Raw genomic sequence first — 19,243 nt, 5'->3', positions numbered from 1 at the left:
CGATTATTGCGGAAAACACATAGAAATGTAATAAAAACTTCTATGGATGCTAAGTTTTATTGACTATGTTATTTGTTAATCCTATAGTGAGAGAAATTGGCATGGCAATATATATCTTTTGTGCAGTCAACGTGTCATGTTCGATCACGACTCTCGATCTCCATCTACTTTATTTGTCTTAGTTAATTTGCACTAGTTGAACAATTAAATATAATTTCATAGGACCATGTTAAATCTACCCTCAAACATAAGGGATCATTTTTGTCATTTATTCAATCAAATTTTGAAATGATGAGTGCACTATTATGTAAATGTGGATCTAATTGGTTTGATATTTATCTTCTAATCATTGAAAACAGTTAAAATTTTAAAATTATAGGCCTAAAATTGAAATGCTTAATTACTTAAAATGCCAAAAGTGTTACGAATAGCCACTTAGAGAGATGTTAATCTATTTTAGAAAGAAAAATAATACAAAATAGATATTTCTAATTAAGCCCAAAAGGCCCATAGGATTATTACAAGACCAAAACTACAATTTACCATGCAATTTTTTCACATAAATTATATGCATATTAACTTATGAATCCCACAAACAAAACTGAATGACAACTCAGTATTGGAATAGGCCATGGAAATGTTTGTCATACTAGAGTTGTGTTTTTTTTTTACATGCTTTAAGCTCCTAATCCTGGCTATGCCTTTACTTGTGTTGCACATTATATATATTACTAGTACTAATTTTGAGCTTTTCAGTAATGTCGTCTACATAAACGAAGAGTAATTTTATAATTCCCTACTCAACTAATCCTTCCACATATGCCACGCTAGTCGAATTCAACCATGATCCGCCCTGAATCAGCTCAGCCACAGTGAACGGCATAGCCTCATCGGGATCAGTAATGACATGATAACCAGGCCACTTGACACGCTTACTAGTACCAGCACCAGGTCCATTGTTCATATATTCACCATAATACAATGTCTTCAATGCAAAATCTCCGCGCCATTCAAACCAACCTGATGGATCAATATGACCATCTAGGTACGATTGCATCACTACCGTTCTTGAATATTTTTTCCATGGCCTACCAAGATATGTTTTGTATTCATTCATGACTGGTTCAAGGTCCGGACTTGCTATTATGTCACAGAACTGAATCGATGTCCCCGTGGCCTGATTTGGGTCCGTCCTGCCTTGTGCAGTCACCATGTTTTTCTGTCTTTTATTCGGTTTTCTAGCTACGATCTGACATTTCTGGAATACAACTGCTGCATTACCAAATATGAAATCAACAGTACCTGCAGAGACAGATTCAGGATTTTGAACTTTTTAATACTGATTTCAATGGAAAGCATAGCACATTTGGGGTAATCTACTTCACGAGTACCTGTCACGTAGGAGTCTCGATAGAATTGCCTTTGAGAATGTGCATAAAGGGTGTCCTGATAAGCATCTATACGACAACGATTTATGACAGACATATCAGCTCCAACTCGAAGTGCCACTGCTTGGCCTTTCGCTGGCCCTGCTGTGTTCTGTATACATAAGTCCTGTAGTATAAATCCTTGGCCAACTGCAGCTGCAATATTATGAAAATGCACTAGTATATTTTACACTTGCTCATGATAGCGGAACCAGGATTTTCATTAAGGGTGTTCGAAATATCAAAAGTATACATAACGAAGAGGCTAAAGGGTTCAACATCTACTATATATATACATAAGTTGTTGAAAACTTACCAAGAGTAGCAGAGCGGAAGGTTGTTGATCCATCGACAACATTAAAGCTACCAGTAATGATGGTAGCATTCATGCCATCACCAACAATCATCAAGTTCATTTTCTTCTTAGTCACCACAACATTCTCTTTATAAATTCCCATCTTCACATAGATCACGTACCGCGTCTTATTCTTATCTGGTGCAGCAGCAACAGCTTCAGCAAGTGTTTGATAATCTCCCGTTCCATCTTGTGCCACCACTGCATTCGGTACAATGTCCTTACCCGAACTCTCCATCAGCTTTCTATCCCTCGAACTCACCCAAGATGGTATTTTTCCTAAAACCGTCCTGAAAACATCCTCATTTTGAGTTGTTACAGACACGAGCATCGCCAATGCTATCTTAGCTCTCGTGATCAACTCATCAAAAACTGTTCCATTTTTAGTACCTAACGAATCAAGGCACGTAACGTGGTTAGTAAGCACGCCACTTAGCCAACTTTGCGCATTGGCATGCTCCGAACAACTTCTTTTATCAATTGCTGCAATTGAATCAGATACTAAATCAACTGACAGATCAAGAAGCTCAAGACAATCAGTTAAAGCCCCTTGTTCACGAATGTCATTGATCTGATTCTTGATTTTGCGAACCACTGGAATTGCATTGTTCATTTGATGGACATATTTAACTAAAAATTTCTTCAGAACAGTTACTCCATCTGCTTCTGTTGTGACAATTTCAGAGACATAACTAAGGCAGAGTTGGGAACCTTGTGCAGTTTTACACAGATTAGAATGTTTAATCTCAAATTGATTTGGAGCAACAAGAAACACAACTAAGAAGAGAGCAACAAACAAAGTTACAACAAAAGTGAGGATATTGAAGCTGATTATGGGATTTTGTTTGTGTGTTTTTGTTAAGAAAGGTTCTAGAGGAGTAGCCATTCTTTTAGAAGTTTGTAACTCTGTCATGTGTTGGATGTTTTGGAACACTCACTTAAAATATGTGTAATTCATATACGCTGACGTATTTTAGGTGGTTTAACTCTAACGTATATAATAATGAATGCTTGAAAATACTCGCAAAAGTTTTCTAGCCAGTAATGTGATAAATATGACAAAAGAGGGAGAATTGATGTGACTTAACTTACTTAGTCCAAAGTAGGTAGGAGTTAGGATCATCTTGAAATTGTGTTAGTAGAACTTTGAGGTGAGATTATTAGAACGATTGCATTCTTTCATTCTTAATTGAAGGTCGTAGATTTAAAGTGTTTCTTTCTTTAATAGTTTGAACTCGAACTAATCAAACTAATAAGTATTGAATACCTAATAACTACGAATTATCTCTCTTAGAAAAAAACTATAGCTTGAGAATGAAGAAAAGTGGATGTTGAAATATTCAAGTAAGATGAAGTCTGCTTCAAGTCTCATCATAGAACAATGAAGCATCAAACAAAGTTTCGAAATAAACATTTGTATTTCTATTTGTATAAAGTAAGCGAGAGAGACTGACAGAAGAGAATCGAGAGAGAGACTGGGAAGGGAGAGATGACTGAAAAAAGGAGAGTTGCGAGCGAGATTCTTGAAAGAGGGAGAGAGAGAGAGAGGGGAATGCAATTATAGCTAGAAGTAAGTTCCGAATCGTAATTAATACAAATTGTAGCCGTGTTAGGTAGTTAACTAGTATATGTTTGTTTAACTGCGTAATTCCCCAACTAAAAAATCGAAATAAATCAAAAGAAAAAGAAGAATAAACATGAAACAGCCAAAAGGTAACACAATGACTTTCATCTTGTATATTTTTATCATAACCACCACCACAACCATACTCATCTGGGAAAAACTAATATTACATATCCTTTTTCAGAAAACTATAATTACATTAAAGCATCATCAGTTTCAGCTTCATCGCCAACATAAATATATATACGTATATAAATTTATGAACCCCATAACTGAACTTATTGACGACTTAGTAGTAAGGAATGAGCCATGTAAATGCTTGTCACACTAGAGTTGTGTGTTATGCTTTAAACACTTAATCCCGGCTCTGCCCTGCTCATGTGGCACTTCATATGGATATATTACTACTACTTACTTTGAACTTTTTAGAGATGTCTTGTTACATAAACAAAGAGTAATTTTATATCACTCTAATCATATAATCCATCCACATACGCCACGCCAGTAGACCTCAACCATGATCCGCCCTGAATCAGCTTAGCCACAGTGAATGGCATAGCTTCAGCGGGGTCAGTAATGACATGATAGCCAGGCCACTTGACACGCTTACTAGTACCAGCACCAGGTCCATTGTTCATAAATTCACCATAATACAATGTCTTTAACGCAAAATCTCCGTGCCACTCAGCCCAACCCGATCGATCAATGAGACCATCCAAGTATGATTCCATCACTACAGTTCTTGAATATTTTTTCCATGGCCTACCAAGATATGTTGGGAATTCTTTCACGACTGGTTTTAGGTCAGGACTTGCTATTATATCGCAAAACTGAATTGATGTCCCCGTGGCCTGATTTGGGTCCGTCCTGCCTTGTGCAGTCACCATGTTTTGCTGGTATTTACTCGGTTTTCTAGCTACGATCTGGCATTTCTGGAATACAACTGCTGCATTACCGAATATGAAATCAATAGTCCCTGCAGAGATGGATTCAAGATTTGAACTTTTTAATACCGAGTTCAATAGAGAGCATAGCACATTTGAGGTAATCTACTTCACGAGTACCTGTCACGTAGGAGTCTCGATAGAATTGCCTTTGAGAATGTGCATAAAGGGTGTCTTGATAAGCATCGATACGACAACGATTTATGACAGACTTATCAGATCCAACTCGAAGTGCAACAGCTTGGTGTTTATCTGGTCCTGCTGTGTTCTGTATACATATGTCTTGTAGTATAAATCCTTTGCCAACTGCAGCTGCAATATGATGAAAATTCACGAGTATATATGTACACTTGTTCATTAATCAAATATGAACTACAAATAACACAATCCTTAATCCTATGTCATGATGGCGGAGCCAGGATTTTCAGTAAGGGGTTTAAAATATCAAAAGTATATATACGAAGAGGCCAAAGAATTCAACATCTACTATATATACATAAGTTATTGAAAGCCTACCAAGAGTGGCAGAGTGGAAGGTTGTTGATCCATCGACAACATTAAGGCTCCCAGTAATGATGGTAGCATACATGCCATCACCAACAATCATCAAGTTCGTTTTCCTGCTACTCACCTCAACATTCTCTTTATAAATTCCCCTCTTTACATAAATTACATAACGCGTCTTACTCTTATCTGGTGCTGCAGCAACAGCTTCAGCAAGTGTTCGATATTTCCCTGTTCCATCTTTTGCCACCACTGCATTCGCTACAATGTCCTTACCCAGACTCTCCATCAGCTTCCTATCCCTCAAACTCACCCAAGATGGCATTTTTCCTAAAACCGTCATGAAAACATCCTCATCCTGAGTTGTCAAAGACGCAAGCATCGCCAATGCTACCTTAGCTCTCGAGATCAACTCATCAAGATTTGTTCCATTTATCATAGCTTTAGTAAACGAATCAAGCTCATCCAAGCACGTAACGTGGTTAGTAAGCACACCACTTAGCCAACTTTGCGCATTGGCATGCTCCGAACGACTTCTTTTATCAATTGCTGCAATTGAATCAGATACTAAATCAACTGACAGATCAAGAAGCTCAAGACAATCAGTTAAAGCCCCTTGTTGACGAATGTCATTGATCTGATTCTTGATTTTGCGAACCACTGGAATTGCATTGTTCATTTGATGAACATAGTTAACTAAAAATTTCTTCAGAATACTATGTCCATCTGAATTAGATGTGACAATTTCATTGGACATTAAATCAGAAACATAACTGAGACAGAGTTGGGAATCTTGTGCAGTTTTACATAGATTAGAATGTTTATCCTCAAGTTGATATGGAGCAACAAGAAACACAACTAAGAAGAGAGCAACAAACAAAGTTATGAGAAAAGTGAGGATCTTGAAGCTGATTATTGGATTTTGTTTGTGTGTTTTTGTTAACAAAGGTTCTTGAGGAGTAGCCATTTTTGAAGTTTGCAAACTATTTGTGTTAAATGTTTTGATACACTTTCACTTACTATAATACTTTGTTTATATAATCTGTGTCATTCATATATGCTGCTGACATATTTTAGGTGGTTTAACTTTAACTTATTACATACACTTGAAAATAACCGCAAAAGTTTTCTCAAAATTTTGAGTTGAAGCTCGAAAATGTCATGTGACAAGATTTATTTGTAACATATCATAATTAAAGTGTCTAAATTAAATTTACTGATAAATTTAAGGGATGCCAATGTATTTGGGTGCTTGGTGACTAGTAACCTTTCACCAAATACTCAATAATCACAAATATCTCTCTATTATTATGGAAAAATGCATAATTACCCTCTAGAATTCTATCGAAATTTCAGACATATCTTGACTAAACTAAGGTTCTATTACTTTTTTTTAACTTTTTTTTTGTAATTTTGTACGACTTTTGCATTACGTGACACATTTCGTGACTTCAAGCAATTGAGGTACGTGAAAGATATTTAAATTCCACATAAACCAAAAAGGTGCACAAAATTACAAAAAAAATAATTCAGAAGAAATAATAGAACTTTAATTTATTTAAGCTGTGTCTCTAAAATTTCAATTATAATCTAAGAAATACTTATGCATTTCCCTATTATTATTCCATCTTTGATTTTTCACCTATGGAGTGGAAGCAATAATAATATAATATACTGGCAATAATGTGATAATTTTGACAAATGAAGGAGAATTGATGTGACTTTCAACCACTTTGTCCAAAGTAGGTAGGAGCTAGGACCATCTTAGAATTTGTGTTAGTAGAACTTTCATGAAGTGAGATTATTATAACAGTTGAAGATTCTTTCATTTTTAATCGAAAAGTCAAATATATTTGAATTTTAATATTTAGAAAAATAAAAAAAATATTTTTTTTGAATAAATGTGAACTTGAACTAATCAAACTAATAAGTATGAGTACTTAAAAGTTACGCAAGTCTCATGGAATTATGAAGCATCGAAACAAAGGTTCGAAATAGTAAAGGTGTTAAAAAGAATTTGAAGTTGAAACAAGTTGTATTAAAGAGGAGTACATACGTTAAGACGATAAATATTAATTTACTAAAACATAAAAGCCATATCATTATAGAATTTTAGAGATATCATTGTCGTGTCAGTTTCTTCTTCCAATTTTTTCGAGCACTCGAAATATCTAAGAGAATTTTCATATTAAAATTTTGGAATTGTTTAAAAGGTTCTTTTGAGTTGATCAAAATTAAATAGTCGATATATATTTCATGTATATTTCGATGTATATTGAGAAATAACAAATATATTAAACATAATAAGGCTTTATAGTTATAGTTTTAATAATTACGCTCCGTAGCTATATCGCATTGCAATATTGCTTACTTCGGATATGTTGATAAAAATTGTTAAAGAATCGAGAGAGACTTGCAAGGATAGATGACTAAAAAAAAAAGAGTTGTGAGCGAGATTCTTGAGAGAGGGGAATGCAATTACAGCTAGAAGTAAGTTTCGAATTGTAATTAATACAAATTGTAGCCATGTTAGGTAATTAACTACTATAAGTTTGCTTAACCACGTAATTTTTCAACTATGAAATCAAAATAAATCAAAAGAATCATATATTATTATAAGTGGGAAGCTCTATAGTGAAAAGTTGAATTACCATTTTGCCCTTTTACTAAATTAAGATTTAATTTATTATTTAATTAAATATAAATATTTTAATTACACAATGATATATTTAGAAAAACAATGATAAGATTCCTAAAGTCTTTCTATTACTCCTATTTATTCATGCATCACTTAATTACTGAAGTTGAAAGGTTTTTTCAGTTTTAAATTTTGATGGCACTACTTAACTTACATTAATTACAATGAATATTGTAAATGAAAGATCACTTTTTTGAACTTTCATATGTTACTTCACTCTTTTTAATTAACTTACATTAATTACAATGAATATTGTAAATGAAAAGATCACTTTTTTGAACTTTCATATGTTACTTCACTCTTTTTAATTAACTTGAATTATTTTCATCTTCCACATATTATTGAAATGTATAGATATTTAAGACATAGAGAAAGAAAATAACAACACAAATCAAGAACACTCAAAAGCACAAGAATTCATATTCTAACCTTTTTTTCAAAAATTTTCTTGGTCTTCTCTATTGCATGAAACTATATGATGGCACAGTATGGTTCTAATACATTTGAAAATGCTATGTTAACATTTAGATGAACGTACAATAAATCTATTGAAAGAGTAAGTCACGATTTAGATTACAATTTTTTCCTTGTTCTTCCCGTTTTAGTTTTGTTAATTATGATTCTTCCTTCTATATTAAATGATTTTTTGTTATATTTAGATGATATGTTGATATATTAATAGGAAAAAAAAAGTAAGGTGGACTACAATTTTGAGATATGTTGTTCATAAAAAAAATTATATTTCTTTAATTAATAGTCACTGTATAAAATTAATTTCATTGTATATGTTCTTTTTGGCTATATATAATACAATCCAAATGCATCAATTTTCTTTCTGATATGGTGCCTTCTCTTCAATCTTTTGGTGTTATATTACATTGTTTGATAAGTTCTCATTGTATTTGTCTATTTTTTTCCCTATGGAGGTTGTTTTTGGTTGAAGGGTAAAAAAAGATTTAAATAATAAAGTATAAAATTAGATTATCATTTTATTCTGTGTTAAATTAAAATATTATAAAATATTTATTTATAAATAGTAATCATTCTACATGCCACACTAAATATTAAAATTTTTGGTTATTATGAGATCATTGAGTTAAATCAATATATAAAGACCATAATCAATGCCCAGTTGCCCACTAAAGATTTGCATTGTTATATGATTAAAGTCTTCAAAAGAATGTGTATGTTGTCGCATGTTTTTTTCTTTGTTTATTTTGTATGTGTTTTCTCTCTATAAACTTCTTTAATTTGATTTTCCATAAATTTCTGATTATTTTAATTGTATTTTTATTTAGGCTAAAGTTAATCTTTTGTGACTATATATAATGCAAATTGGCTATTAGTATCTAAAGTTCTATATTTACAGTTGTTGATAAATTTTATACATTAAAATAAGATTCCTCGTTTGATGTTATTGTGATTAAACTTCTTTAATTTGATTTTCCATAAATTTTTGATTGTTTTAATTGTATTTTTATTTAGGCTAAAGTTAATCTTTTGTTACTATCTAAAGTTCTAAATTTACAGTTTGTTGATAAATTTTATACATTAAAATAAGATTCTTCATCTGATGTTTTTGTCACAATTTTATAATTTTATTTGTAATTGTTGGATTTGGTTATTCGTTACATGCATGTACACGTAGAATTCTAATTGTTATAATGAAATATAAAAAAAAATTAACATAGGATACACGTGCAACGCACATGTGCTGAAACTAGTAAGAAGAATAAACATGAAACAGCCAAAAGGTAACACAATAGATTTTTATTCAATACCCCTTGCCAATTTCAGCATAAACAGCACCACAACCATACACTTCTGGGAAAAACTAATATTACTCGTATCCTTTTTCAGAAAACTATAATTACATTAAAGCATCATCAGTTTCAGCTTCATCGCTAACATAAATATATATACGTATATAAACTTATGAACCCCTAAACAGAACTTATTGACAACTTAGTAGTAAGGAATGAGCCATGTAAATGCTTGTCACACTAGAGTTGTGTGTTATGCTTGCTCTGCCCTGCTCATGTGGCACATCATATATATACTCTAATCATATAATCCATCCACATACGCCACGCCAGTAGAACTCAACCATGATCCGCCCTGAATCAGCTTAGCCACAGTGAACGGCATAGCTTTAGCGGGATCAGAAATGACATGATAACCAGGCCACTTGACACGCTTACTAGTACCAGCACCAGGTCCATTGTTCCTAAATTCACCATAATACAATGTCCTCAACGCAAAATCTCCGTCCCACTCAGCCCAACCCGCTGGATTAATGAGACCACCTAAGTAGGATTGCATCACTACAGTTCTTGAATATTCTTTCCATGGCCTACCAAGATACGTTGGGAATTCTTTCACGACTGGTTCTAGGTCCGGACTTGCTATTATGTTACAGAACTGAATTGATGTCCCCGTGGCCTGATTTGGGTCCGTCCTGCCTTGTGCAGTCACCATGTTTTGCTGGTATTTACCCGGTTTTCTAGCTACGAGCTGGCATTTCTGGAATACAACTGCTGCATTACCAAATATGAAATCAACAGTACCTGCAGAGACGGATTCAAGATTTAAACTTTTTTAATACTGAGTTCAATAGAAAACATAGCACATTTAAGGTAATCTACTTCACGAGTACCTGTCACGTAGGAGTCTCGATAGAATTGCCTTAGAGAAAATGCATAAAGGGTGTCTTGATAAGCATCGATACGACAACGGTTTATGACAGACATATCAGCTCCAACTCGAAGTGCCACTGCTTGGTCTTTCGCTGGCCCTGCTGTGTTCTGTATACATATGTCCTGTAGTATAAATCCTTGGCCGACTGCAGCTGCAATATGATGAAAATGCACTAGTATATGTTACACTTGTTCATTAATCAAATATAAAGTACAAATAACACCATCCTAGCTCATGCTGGCGGAGCCAGGATTTTTAGTAAGGGGGTTCGAAATATCAAAAGTATACATAACGAAGAGGCTAAAGGGTTCAACATCTACTATATATACATAAGTTGTTGATAACTTACCAAGAGTGGCAGAGCGGAAGGTTGTTGATCCATCGACAACATTAAGGCTACCAGTAATGATGGTAGAATACATTCCATCACCAACAATCATCAAGTTCATTTTATTGCTAGCCACCTCAACATTCTCTTTATAAATTCCCCGCTTTACATAAATTACATAACGTTTCTTACTCCGATTTGGTGCTGCAGCAACTGCTTCAGCGAGTGTTCGATATTTCCCTGTTCCATCTTTTGCCACCACTGCATTCGCTATAATGTCCTTACCCGAACTCTCCATCAGCTTCCTATCCCTCGAACTCACCCAAGATGGCATTTTTCCTAAAACCGCCATGAAAACATCCTCATCCTGAGTTGTCAAAGACGCAAGCATCGCCAATGCTACCTTAGCTCTCGAGATCAACTCATCAAGATTTGTTCCATTTATCATAGCTTTAGTCAACGAATCAAGCTCATCCAAGCACGTAACGTGGTTAGTAAGCACACCACTTAGCCAACTTTGCGCATTGGCATGCTCCGAACGACTTCTTTTATCAATTGCTGCAATTGAATCAGATACTAAATCAACTGACTGATCAAGAAGCTCAAGACAATCAGTTAAAGCCCCGTGTTGACGAATGTCATTGATCTGATTCTTGATTTTGCGAACCACTGGAATTGCATTGTTCATTTGATGAACATAGTTAACTAAAAATTTCTTCAGAATACTTTGTCCATCTGAATCAGATGTGACAATTTCATTGGACATTAAATCAGAAACATAACTGAGACAGAGTTGGGAATCTTGTGCAGTTTTACATAGATTAGAATGTTTATCCTCAAATTGATATGGAGCAACTAAGAAGAGAGAAACAAACAAAGTTATGACAAAACTGAGGATCTTGAAGCTGATTATTGGATTTTGTTTGTGTGTTTTTGTTAACAAAGGTTGGTGAGGATTAGCCATTTTAGAAGTTTGCAAACTATATGTGTTGAATGTTTTGATACACTTTCACTTACTATAATACTTTGTTTATATAATATGAGGCATTCATATATGCTGACGTATTTTATGTGGCTAAACTTTAACCTAGATAATAATAGACGCTTGAAAATACTCGTAAAATTTTTTCTCAAAATTTAAGTTGAAAGTGTATATTAGGACCACCGACCACGTTCAACTTTGTAACATATCATAATTTGAATGTTTAAATGAAATTTAAGGGATTTAAATGTATTCAGCCTATGTTTAAAAAGGGGTAATTATTTCATTACTAGAATTGGACTTAGAAATCTTTGATTAAAATTGAAGTGATCCAATTCATCTTATCATATCCCTTGGTGATTTACCCTCCCAGTAAATGGTGGAAGAAATTACCTTAAAAGCATCATATCATACCTATATTTCTATATTTCTATATACTAATTTCTAAGAACGTGTGTTTCATATGAATTTTTATAGATATGTTAGAATAACTAAAATTTCATGGAAATATATATGTAAATTGTAATGAATAATAAAATGTAACAATTAAAAAATAAGAATAAAGACTTATGGCAGTAAAACATTCATAGAAAACTAAATAAAGAAGTCTAACAGAGAGAAGAAAAGATAAAAAGAAACAGAATATTTAAGAAAAAAATACAATATAGACATTATTCTTATAAGATTGATGTATATATAGGTGAAAAAATAAGTACAAAATTAGTACATAACTTTCTGAGTTCTTATCGACTCATTTCATATCCTATCGAAATTCAAGAGTCTTCATCATCTACTTTTACTATAAAATAAAAATAATAGCCTAATAATCTTGGTAGGGGTTTCATGAGATAAAAAGTTGAATTTATATAAATAAAATAGAAGGAATATCAAAAGATATCTTAAAGTTTTAATTTAAATATTTGGAGGTTATGAATATGAAAAGATGAGCGTTATGAATATTAAGAGTATAAAAGTTAAATAAGTAATTAGAAAATAATAATAAATAAATGGAGAATATGAAAAAGAAATTAAAGTTAGCAAACCATGTAGAAAGAACAACTAAAGTTCTTATCATGTAATTAAGCATTAATGAATTTAAATTTGTGAAGCTAGAGTCATTCTTTAATAATAATCAAGAGGACATTATCAATGTGCGTCTCCATTTTGTAGATTTGCACCCTTTAAATTATTAAATTTCGTTATTTATCATAAAGGATAATACTTTATCCACATCAATCATATTATTCATGAGAGGGTTAAGGAAAAAGTAATTAGAAGAGGAAAAGTAAAGAAAATTTAGGTAAAGATTTTTAAAAAATATATATATATATTTATTATATACATATAGATTATAGATGATATATATTAATAAATTAGATACTTAATTAGGAATTAATCTTCGGAAGTCTAAAAGTCATTAACATTTAATTAAATTTATAACATCAAATATTTAAATATATTATAACAATTTAATTTATAGAAGGGGTAAAACCGTAATTCAACTTTCAACTTTTTTGTTCATGCTTTTAGTAATATATGATTATATTACCTTAAAAAGTATGAACTTCTAACTTGAATGTTAAATTATTATAACTTACTTAGGTTATGACTAATTCGATGTGTTGTGACTTTTCGATAAGTTGTGACTTTTTTCAAAGGGTTGTGATTTTTCTATGAGTTATGACTTTTTGAAAGAGTTGTAACTTTTTCAATAAGTTGTGGCTTTTTCAATAAGCTGTGACTTTTCGAAAGGTTGTGACTTCTAGAAAAGGTCATGACTTTTCAAATAAGACACTAAAAACATTTGTTCATACTACTCATTGTTGACTAAAAATAGAGGGGTTCCCTCTCATTTTTCAACCACATATTTTTTAATCTAGCTTGAAGAAAAAAGTCAACCATCGTTTGGGCACACAAGATAGCGTCACGTAGGTCGAAAAGGAGTAGAAAATTATTAATAAAATAAGTTGAGGGGGGTAATAGGACCTTAGTATAATATAAGTGTGTCTCTGAGATTTCGGGCATAGGTTGAGGGGGTACTTGTGCGTTATCCCTTTATTTAATAGTTAATTTTATGATATAAATATTTTCATTAAGGCAAATATATATTTATTTTTGAGTAGGTATTTGCATTTAAATTAAAGTATTCTATATGTTACAAATGTATAATCAAGGCAACAAGATCTTCTAACTTCAAAATATATTATTTAAAATGTTTCAATTTCTTTTTAGAAAAAAAAACTCACGACAAATGTGAAAATATGTGAATATATAAAATGTAGATGCTCTATTCACATGTTCATATGACATCTATGTTAGGTTGTGGAGCCTGATTAATATATACATAAATGTTACGCGGTCTAAATTTTAGGCTGTACTATTTATTCTCCATTTATTCTCTGTAACCAAAAATACTCTGATTTATTAATATATATACCCCACCGCCGTGGAAGTTTACTCACGGGGTGTTACCACGAAATATTAGTTTTTCTCTTTCTCTCTCTAGATCTCTTATCTCTTTCTCTTGAAAGTTCTTGTTTTCTTCATTCATCAAGTGTGTGTGCGTGAATTCGATCCTAACAATCTAAAGAATTTAACGTGGAATACACATGCAAAGCACATCTAGTTAGATGACAAGAACAATACAAAGCAAATATTGTCTATAAGGTAATATTAGTGAGATAAGACTAATTACATGGTTGAACCTCATCAAATTGAAATATATATATATATATATATATATATATATATATATATTTATTTATATATGACGATCCACATTGAACGTTCACAAAAGAATCTGCAATATTATATTTTGCTAAGATTATTATTCAAATCTTCGCTTAAATTAACAATACTACTTACTATAACATATATTTTTGAAATCAGTAATCACGTGCAACGCACGTATTAAAAAACTAATTATATGATAAGTGAAAAGAACTCAAATCAAGAGTTTAATTACCCTTTATCCTTTATATATTTATAAAGCAATTATCCATTCTACATTAATAATATCGCAGTAAAAATACTTATAATTATGAAAAGAATAAAATTATTTTTAAAAAAATAGTCAAAAATTAAAAAGACCAATCAATTTCCAACTTAATGGTTTGACCATTGATCTTCGTCTACATTAATAATATTGCATAAAGTACTCATAATAGTTTCAGTCGACAGACCCTTTCTTTTCTTGAGGCACAATACTTCTTTATCTCTGTTAACTAATTTCATGCAGAAGTTAAAGAATGAAGAAGAACAAAAAATTGTTGAAACAACTGATCATTAAAATTGTTCGATAACAATAATTATATGAGACAATCATGCAATACACATTCTCGAAAACTAGTATAATATATTGATCTAGACTCTAGCCAGTAATGTGATAAAATTTGACAAAAGAGGGAGAATTGATGCTGACTTAACTACTTTGTAGTAGGTAAGCTGTACAAGTTAGGACCATCTTGAAATTGTGTTAGTAGAACTTTCTTGAGTCAGTGGCGGAGTCAGAAATTTTAATGAGGGGTTCAAAATTTAAGAAGTAAATAAACAAACTAATGCGAGGGGATTCGATATCTATTATACATATTTAAAAAATAATTTTAACCATATATAAATAGTAATATTTTCTCGCTAAGGGAATTCGGATGAACCCCTCATTATACAATGCCTCTGCCCCTGAGCACAGTTGTTTTTTTTTTCTTAATCGGAGGTTGTAAATTTGAGTTTCGAAACAAATAGAAAAAATAGGTCCTTTCTTTACTGGATTTGAACTCGAATTAATCAGACTAATAAATATCAAATACCAAAAAAAGCTACGGATTATCTCTTTTTTAAAATTTATAGTTTGATATATTCAAGTATGATGAAACATGTTTTAAAGTCTCCTCATGTAACTATGAACCGTCAAACAAAGTTTCAAATTAGTAAAAACAAGGTATTAAAAAGAATTTGAAGTAGAAACAAATTGTCTATATGTTATCTAGCTTATTAAAGAGGGGAATATACAGTCTCATTTTCTTAGAATTATTATTTATGACGATAAATATTAATAGGATAATGCATCAGCATCCCTAGATTATAACCGAAATCTCATAGACATATTTCAACTAAACTAAGGTCCTATTACCCTTGAACTTATTTTTTTATAATTTTATACACCTTTTGTCTTACGTGGCACACTCTATGACGACTCCACGCAATTGAGGCACGTGGTCGATATTTAGATTCCACCTATGCTAAAAAAGGTGCATAAAATTACAAAAAATATGAATTCAGGAGTAAATAGAACCTTAGTTTAATTAAAATGTGTCTATGAAATTTTGAACTTTTTCTCGATATTAATTTAATGAAACATAAAGGCATATAATTATGAAAGTACTTTTGATATCTTAATTTAAGAAGACGGGTGAAATTTATTTTCCTCCTAAACTTAAGTCATGTAGCTTATCAAAGTGGACATATAATGTCATCTTCTTAAAATTATTATTTAAGACGATAAATATTTATTGAAATATATACATCTAAAAAAGGGAAACATTATGAAATTTTAGATATGTTATTACTTTAAGAAGACGTGTGAAATTTATTTTCCTCCAAAACTTAAGTCAAGTAACTAATTAAACAAAAATATTAAAATTTTGTTTAGTTTTCAATGTACCAAAATATATTTGTGATTGGTTACATAAAAGATCAGTAATTATCACCTTGACAAAGGTAATACTCATAAGGTAAATTTAATTACAAAAAAATTGCCAATTTTTTCTCCACTTTCGTTATCATCGTTGTGTCAGTTTCTTCTTCCAGTTGTTTAGAGTTAACTATCACTAGATTCGAAATATCAAGAAAATATTATATTTGAATTTTGAAATTATTTAAGATAATTTTGAGTTGATTGAAATTAAATAGTTAAATGTATACTCAATATATATTGAGAATATTTTAGAAAATAACAAACATAATAGACATAATGAGGCTTTATAGTTATAGTTTCAATAAGGCTTTATAGTTATAATTTCAATAATTGTGTTTCATAGCTATAGTTCCATTTACTAAGGAGGTTGTGCATGGTTCATATATTTTTATTCGTTTGTATGTTTCGCTTGCGAATATACAAGTAGGGTAAGTATGTGCATATTATGTATTTATACATTTAAGAATTTTTCAGAACTCCGTTATTTTTTCCTTTGCCAATATACGAAAAGGGTAATTTATTATGAATTTTTCATAAAATCGTATACAAATAGATAGAGTAAGCATATACAAAATTTGGTTATGTTTCTAATTATTGACATAACCGATTAAAAAAATCGGAAAAAAAAAACGAAAAAGAGAAAAATCAAATCAAACCAAATTTATTTTGGTTTAGATTGGGTTACACTTCTTCAAAACCAAAAAATCAAAAATCCAAACCGAATAGTATAGAATCGAAAAATCAAATGCACACCCCTACTTAAAAATCCTACGCTGATATTATTACACCATTTTTGTCCACGTGGCATGGAGAGTGTATGCACCCTCCTAAAGAGCGTGAACAAATTAAAAAACGAATATAATTTTATTTTTACAGGTATTTTGCTGTAAAATATATTTTCTTGTTTTTCTTATTATTTTATTTTTTTCTCCTTATTATTTTTTCTTTTACTTTTTTTCCTTCTTCTTCAAAAATCCATTGTCATCTTCATTGAAACTTCTCACTTTCAATGTCACTTTTTACCATAACTTCACCTCCATTTTTTACAACTAGAAGTTTAGCTCTCTTCAATTTTAAAATTATATCTAATTATTTTATTACATTTGGAACAATTTGATAAACTATTAGATTTCAAAATGATAAATTAGTAGGTATCATTTAGCTTATTTTATCCAAATTTCAATTAAACTTTTTCCTTTTTGGAGAATTCTAATTCTTTCAAATAGATAAATTAATTGATGATATCTTCAACTTTGATTTTTCTTACAAAAATCATTATTTTTGTTATCAATAACTCAACAAAGTCTAGTAAATAGTATAGTTTTAAAAAAAAAAAAGGAATTTGATAGAAGAAGAAAAAAATGGAGGGGTCACTTCACGTGGGGATAGGGTGAGGTGAGGATGGGAGGTGAAAAAGAAGAAGAAAAAAAATAGAGGGAGGATAGCTTGAAAGTGAAGGTGGAAGATGAAATAGTATTTAAAATGAAATTAAAATTATAGTAGTAAAATTAAATAAGTAAAAAAGGTAAGCGAAAGAAATAAAGGAAAACTTAACATGAAAAAAAATTATATTTCAAATTTAATTAACATGTGTCACGCAATGATTGGTGTGCGATCATATTTGAATTTAAAATCTGAAATTGATCGAAATGATGTAATAACATATGTTCGAAATTATTTAGAGGGTAATAGCACGTCCGTATAGTTAAGATGTCTATTTAAAAATTCAAAAAAAGGGTCAAAATACCCTTGAACTATCAGAAATAGCTCATATATACCCTTGAAGTATATTTCGGCCCAAATATACCCTTACCGTCAAACTATAGGGTCAAAAATACCCTTCTCATTAACATAATCGGTTAAATGTCACTTAGATGCCATGTGGATATCACATGGTATGCCACATAAGCCAATAGAGTTCTACTCATGTCACGTAGACTAATAAACTTAACCCTAATTTCCCCCAATTTTCTCCATTTTTCGTAGAATTTAGATACAATTTCACTGAAGAGCATAGAACCTTTTTCCTCATTTCTCCATTTCCTTCAAAACAATTTCACAAAATACATCAGTTCTAAGGAAAAGAGGTTCTACGTTCTTCAGTGAAATCGTTTCTAAATTCTGAGGGAAATAGAGAAAATTGGGAGAAATTAGGGGTAAGTTTATTTTCTATGTGGCATGAGTGGAACTCTATTGGCTTAAGTGGCATGCCATGTGGTATCCACATGGCATTCAAGTGGCGTTTAGAAGATCTTGTTAATGAGAAGGTATTTTTGACCCTATAATTTGAGGGGAAGGGTATATTTGAGCCAAAATATAATTCAAGGGTATATTTAAGCTATTTCAAATAGTTCAAAGATATTTTTGACCTTTTTCCGTTTCTCTTATTATGTATATTTAAAACTTTCGGGTACTAAGGTTATACAATTATATCCCAATAACAATTCTACTATCATCTATTCATTTCATTCAACATCATTATTCCTGATGATAAATTATCTTCGATTTCAATTTCTTAAATATCTTTTCCAATTATTCAATGTTCAACTTCTACCAATAAATATTGGAAAAATATCTAAATAAACATTTTATTTTGATATAATTTCTGCAATTTTTTATTATTTAAAAAAAATCAAATATCTCCTGATACATCACTCTCCTTTTGTTGATATATTCATATCCCCTCTCAAATACATCTCTGCCCTCTCTGATACATCCCTTATCTATGTTCCAGATGTTTGTTGATATATCCGGAAGTCTAGTAATGTATCCAGATGACTTTCCCCTCTTTGATATATCCATCACATATGTATTCAAATGTCTACTAATGCATCGAAAAGTCCGGTGATGTATCCAAAAGTCCAATAACGTATCGAAAATCTATAAATTTCAAGGAGTTTTTGTTATTTAAAATAGAATAGAAAAATAATGTAATTAGCTCTTAACCATCGTAATTTAAGTATTTTGAGCTGAAAGTCTCTCAAAAATAGC

General features: G+C 31.3%; 3 protein-coding genes across 3 annotated transcripts; all 3 read right to left on the bottom strand.

The window, feature by feature from the left end:
* Positions 1-598: 598 nt before the first annotated feature.
* On the bottom strand, positions 599-2,729 carry LOC107024058 (pectinesterase 3). The gene is made up of 3 exons (XM_015224937.2): positions 1,744-2,729; positions 1,392-1,583; positions 599-1,302 (listed from the first exon to the last, which is right to left on the bottom strand). Exons 1-3 carry the CDS (start codon positions 2,693-2,695, stop codon positions 797-799), a joined length of 1,650 nt encoding a protein of 549 aa, XP_015080423.1. The 5' UTR covers positions 2,696-2,729; the 3' UTR covers positions 599-796.
* A 762-nt stretch (positions 2,730-3,491) lies between these two features.
* On the bottom strand, positions 3,492-5,825 carry LOC107024056 (pectinesterase 2.1). Its single transcript, XM_015224936.2, has 3 exons — positions 4,867-5,825; positions 4,471-4,662; positions 3,492-4,382 (listed from the first exon to the last, which is right to left on the bottom strand). The coding sequence occupies exons 1-3, from the start codon at positions 5,819-5,821 to the stop codon at positions 3,877-3,879; spliced, it is 1,653 nt and encodes a 550-aa protein (XP_015080422.1). The 5' UTR covers positions 5,822-5,825; the 3' UTR covers positions 3,492-3,876.
* A 3,482-nt stretch (positions 5,826-9,307) lies between these two features.
* Positions 9,308-11,594, bottom strand: LOC107024059 (pectinesterase 1). Its single transcript, XM_015224938.2, has 3 exons — positions 10,599-11,594; positions 10,209-10,400; positions 9,308-10,119 (listed from the first exon to the last, which is right to left on the bottom strand). The coding sequence occupies exons 1-3, from the start codon at positions 11,539-11,541 to the stop codon at positions 9,614-9,616; spliced, it is 1,641 nt and encodes a 546-aa protein (XP_015080424.1). The 5' UTR covers positions 11,542-11,594; the 3' UTR covers positions 9,308-9,613.
* Positions 11,595-19,243: the final 7,649 nt, after the last annotated feature.

Source organism: Solanum pennellii, chromosome 7, assembly GCF_001406875.1.
Source record: "Solanum pennellii chromosome 7, SPENNV200".
Classification (NCBI taxonomy): domain Eukaryota; kingdom Viridiplantae; phylum Streptophyta; class Magnoliopsida; order Solanales; family Solanaceae; genus Solanum; species Solanum pennellii.
This window is presented reverse-complemented; position numbering and strand designations above follow the sequence as displayed.

Coding starts and splice junctions, on each gene's coding strand:
- LOC107024059 (XM_015224938.2), bottom strand. CDS start 11,541: ATGGCTAATCCTCACCAACCTTTGTTAACAAAAACACACAAACAAAAT. Junction 10,401..10,598: donor CTTCCGCTCTGCCACTCTTG/GTAAGTTATCAA, acceptor ATCATATTGCAG/CTGCAGTCGGCCAAGGATTT. Junction 10,120..10,208: donor TCGAGACTCCTACGTGACAG/GTACTCGTGAAG, acceptor CCGTCTCTGCAG/GTACTGTTGATTTCATATTT.
- LOC107024058 (XM_015224937.2), bottom strand. CDS start 2,695: ATGACAGAGTTACAAACTTCTAAAAGAATGGCTACTCCTCTAGAACCT. Junction 1,584..1,743: donor CTTCCGCTCTGCTACTCTTG/GTAAGTTTTCAA, acceptor ATAATATTGCAG/CTGCAGTTGGCCAAGGATTT. Junction 1,303..1,391: donor TCGAGACTCCTACGTGACAG/GTACTCGTGAAG, acceptor CTGTCTCTGCAG/GTACTGTTGATTTCATATTT.
- LOC107024056 (XM_015224936.2), bottom strand. CDS start 5,821: ATGGCTACTCCTCAAGAACCTTTGTTAACAAAAACACACAAACAAAAT. Junction 4,663..4,866: donor CTTCCACTCTGCCACTCTTG/GTAGGCTTTCAA, acceptor ATCATATTGCAG/CTGCAGTTGGCAAAGGATTT. Junction 4,383..4,470: donor TCGAGACTCCTACGTGACAG/GTACTCGTGAAG, acceptor CCATCTCTGCAG/GGACTATTGATTTCATATTC.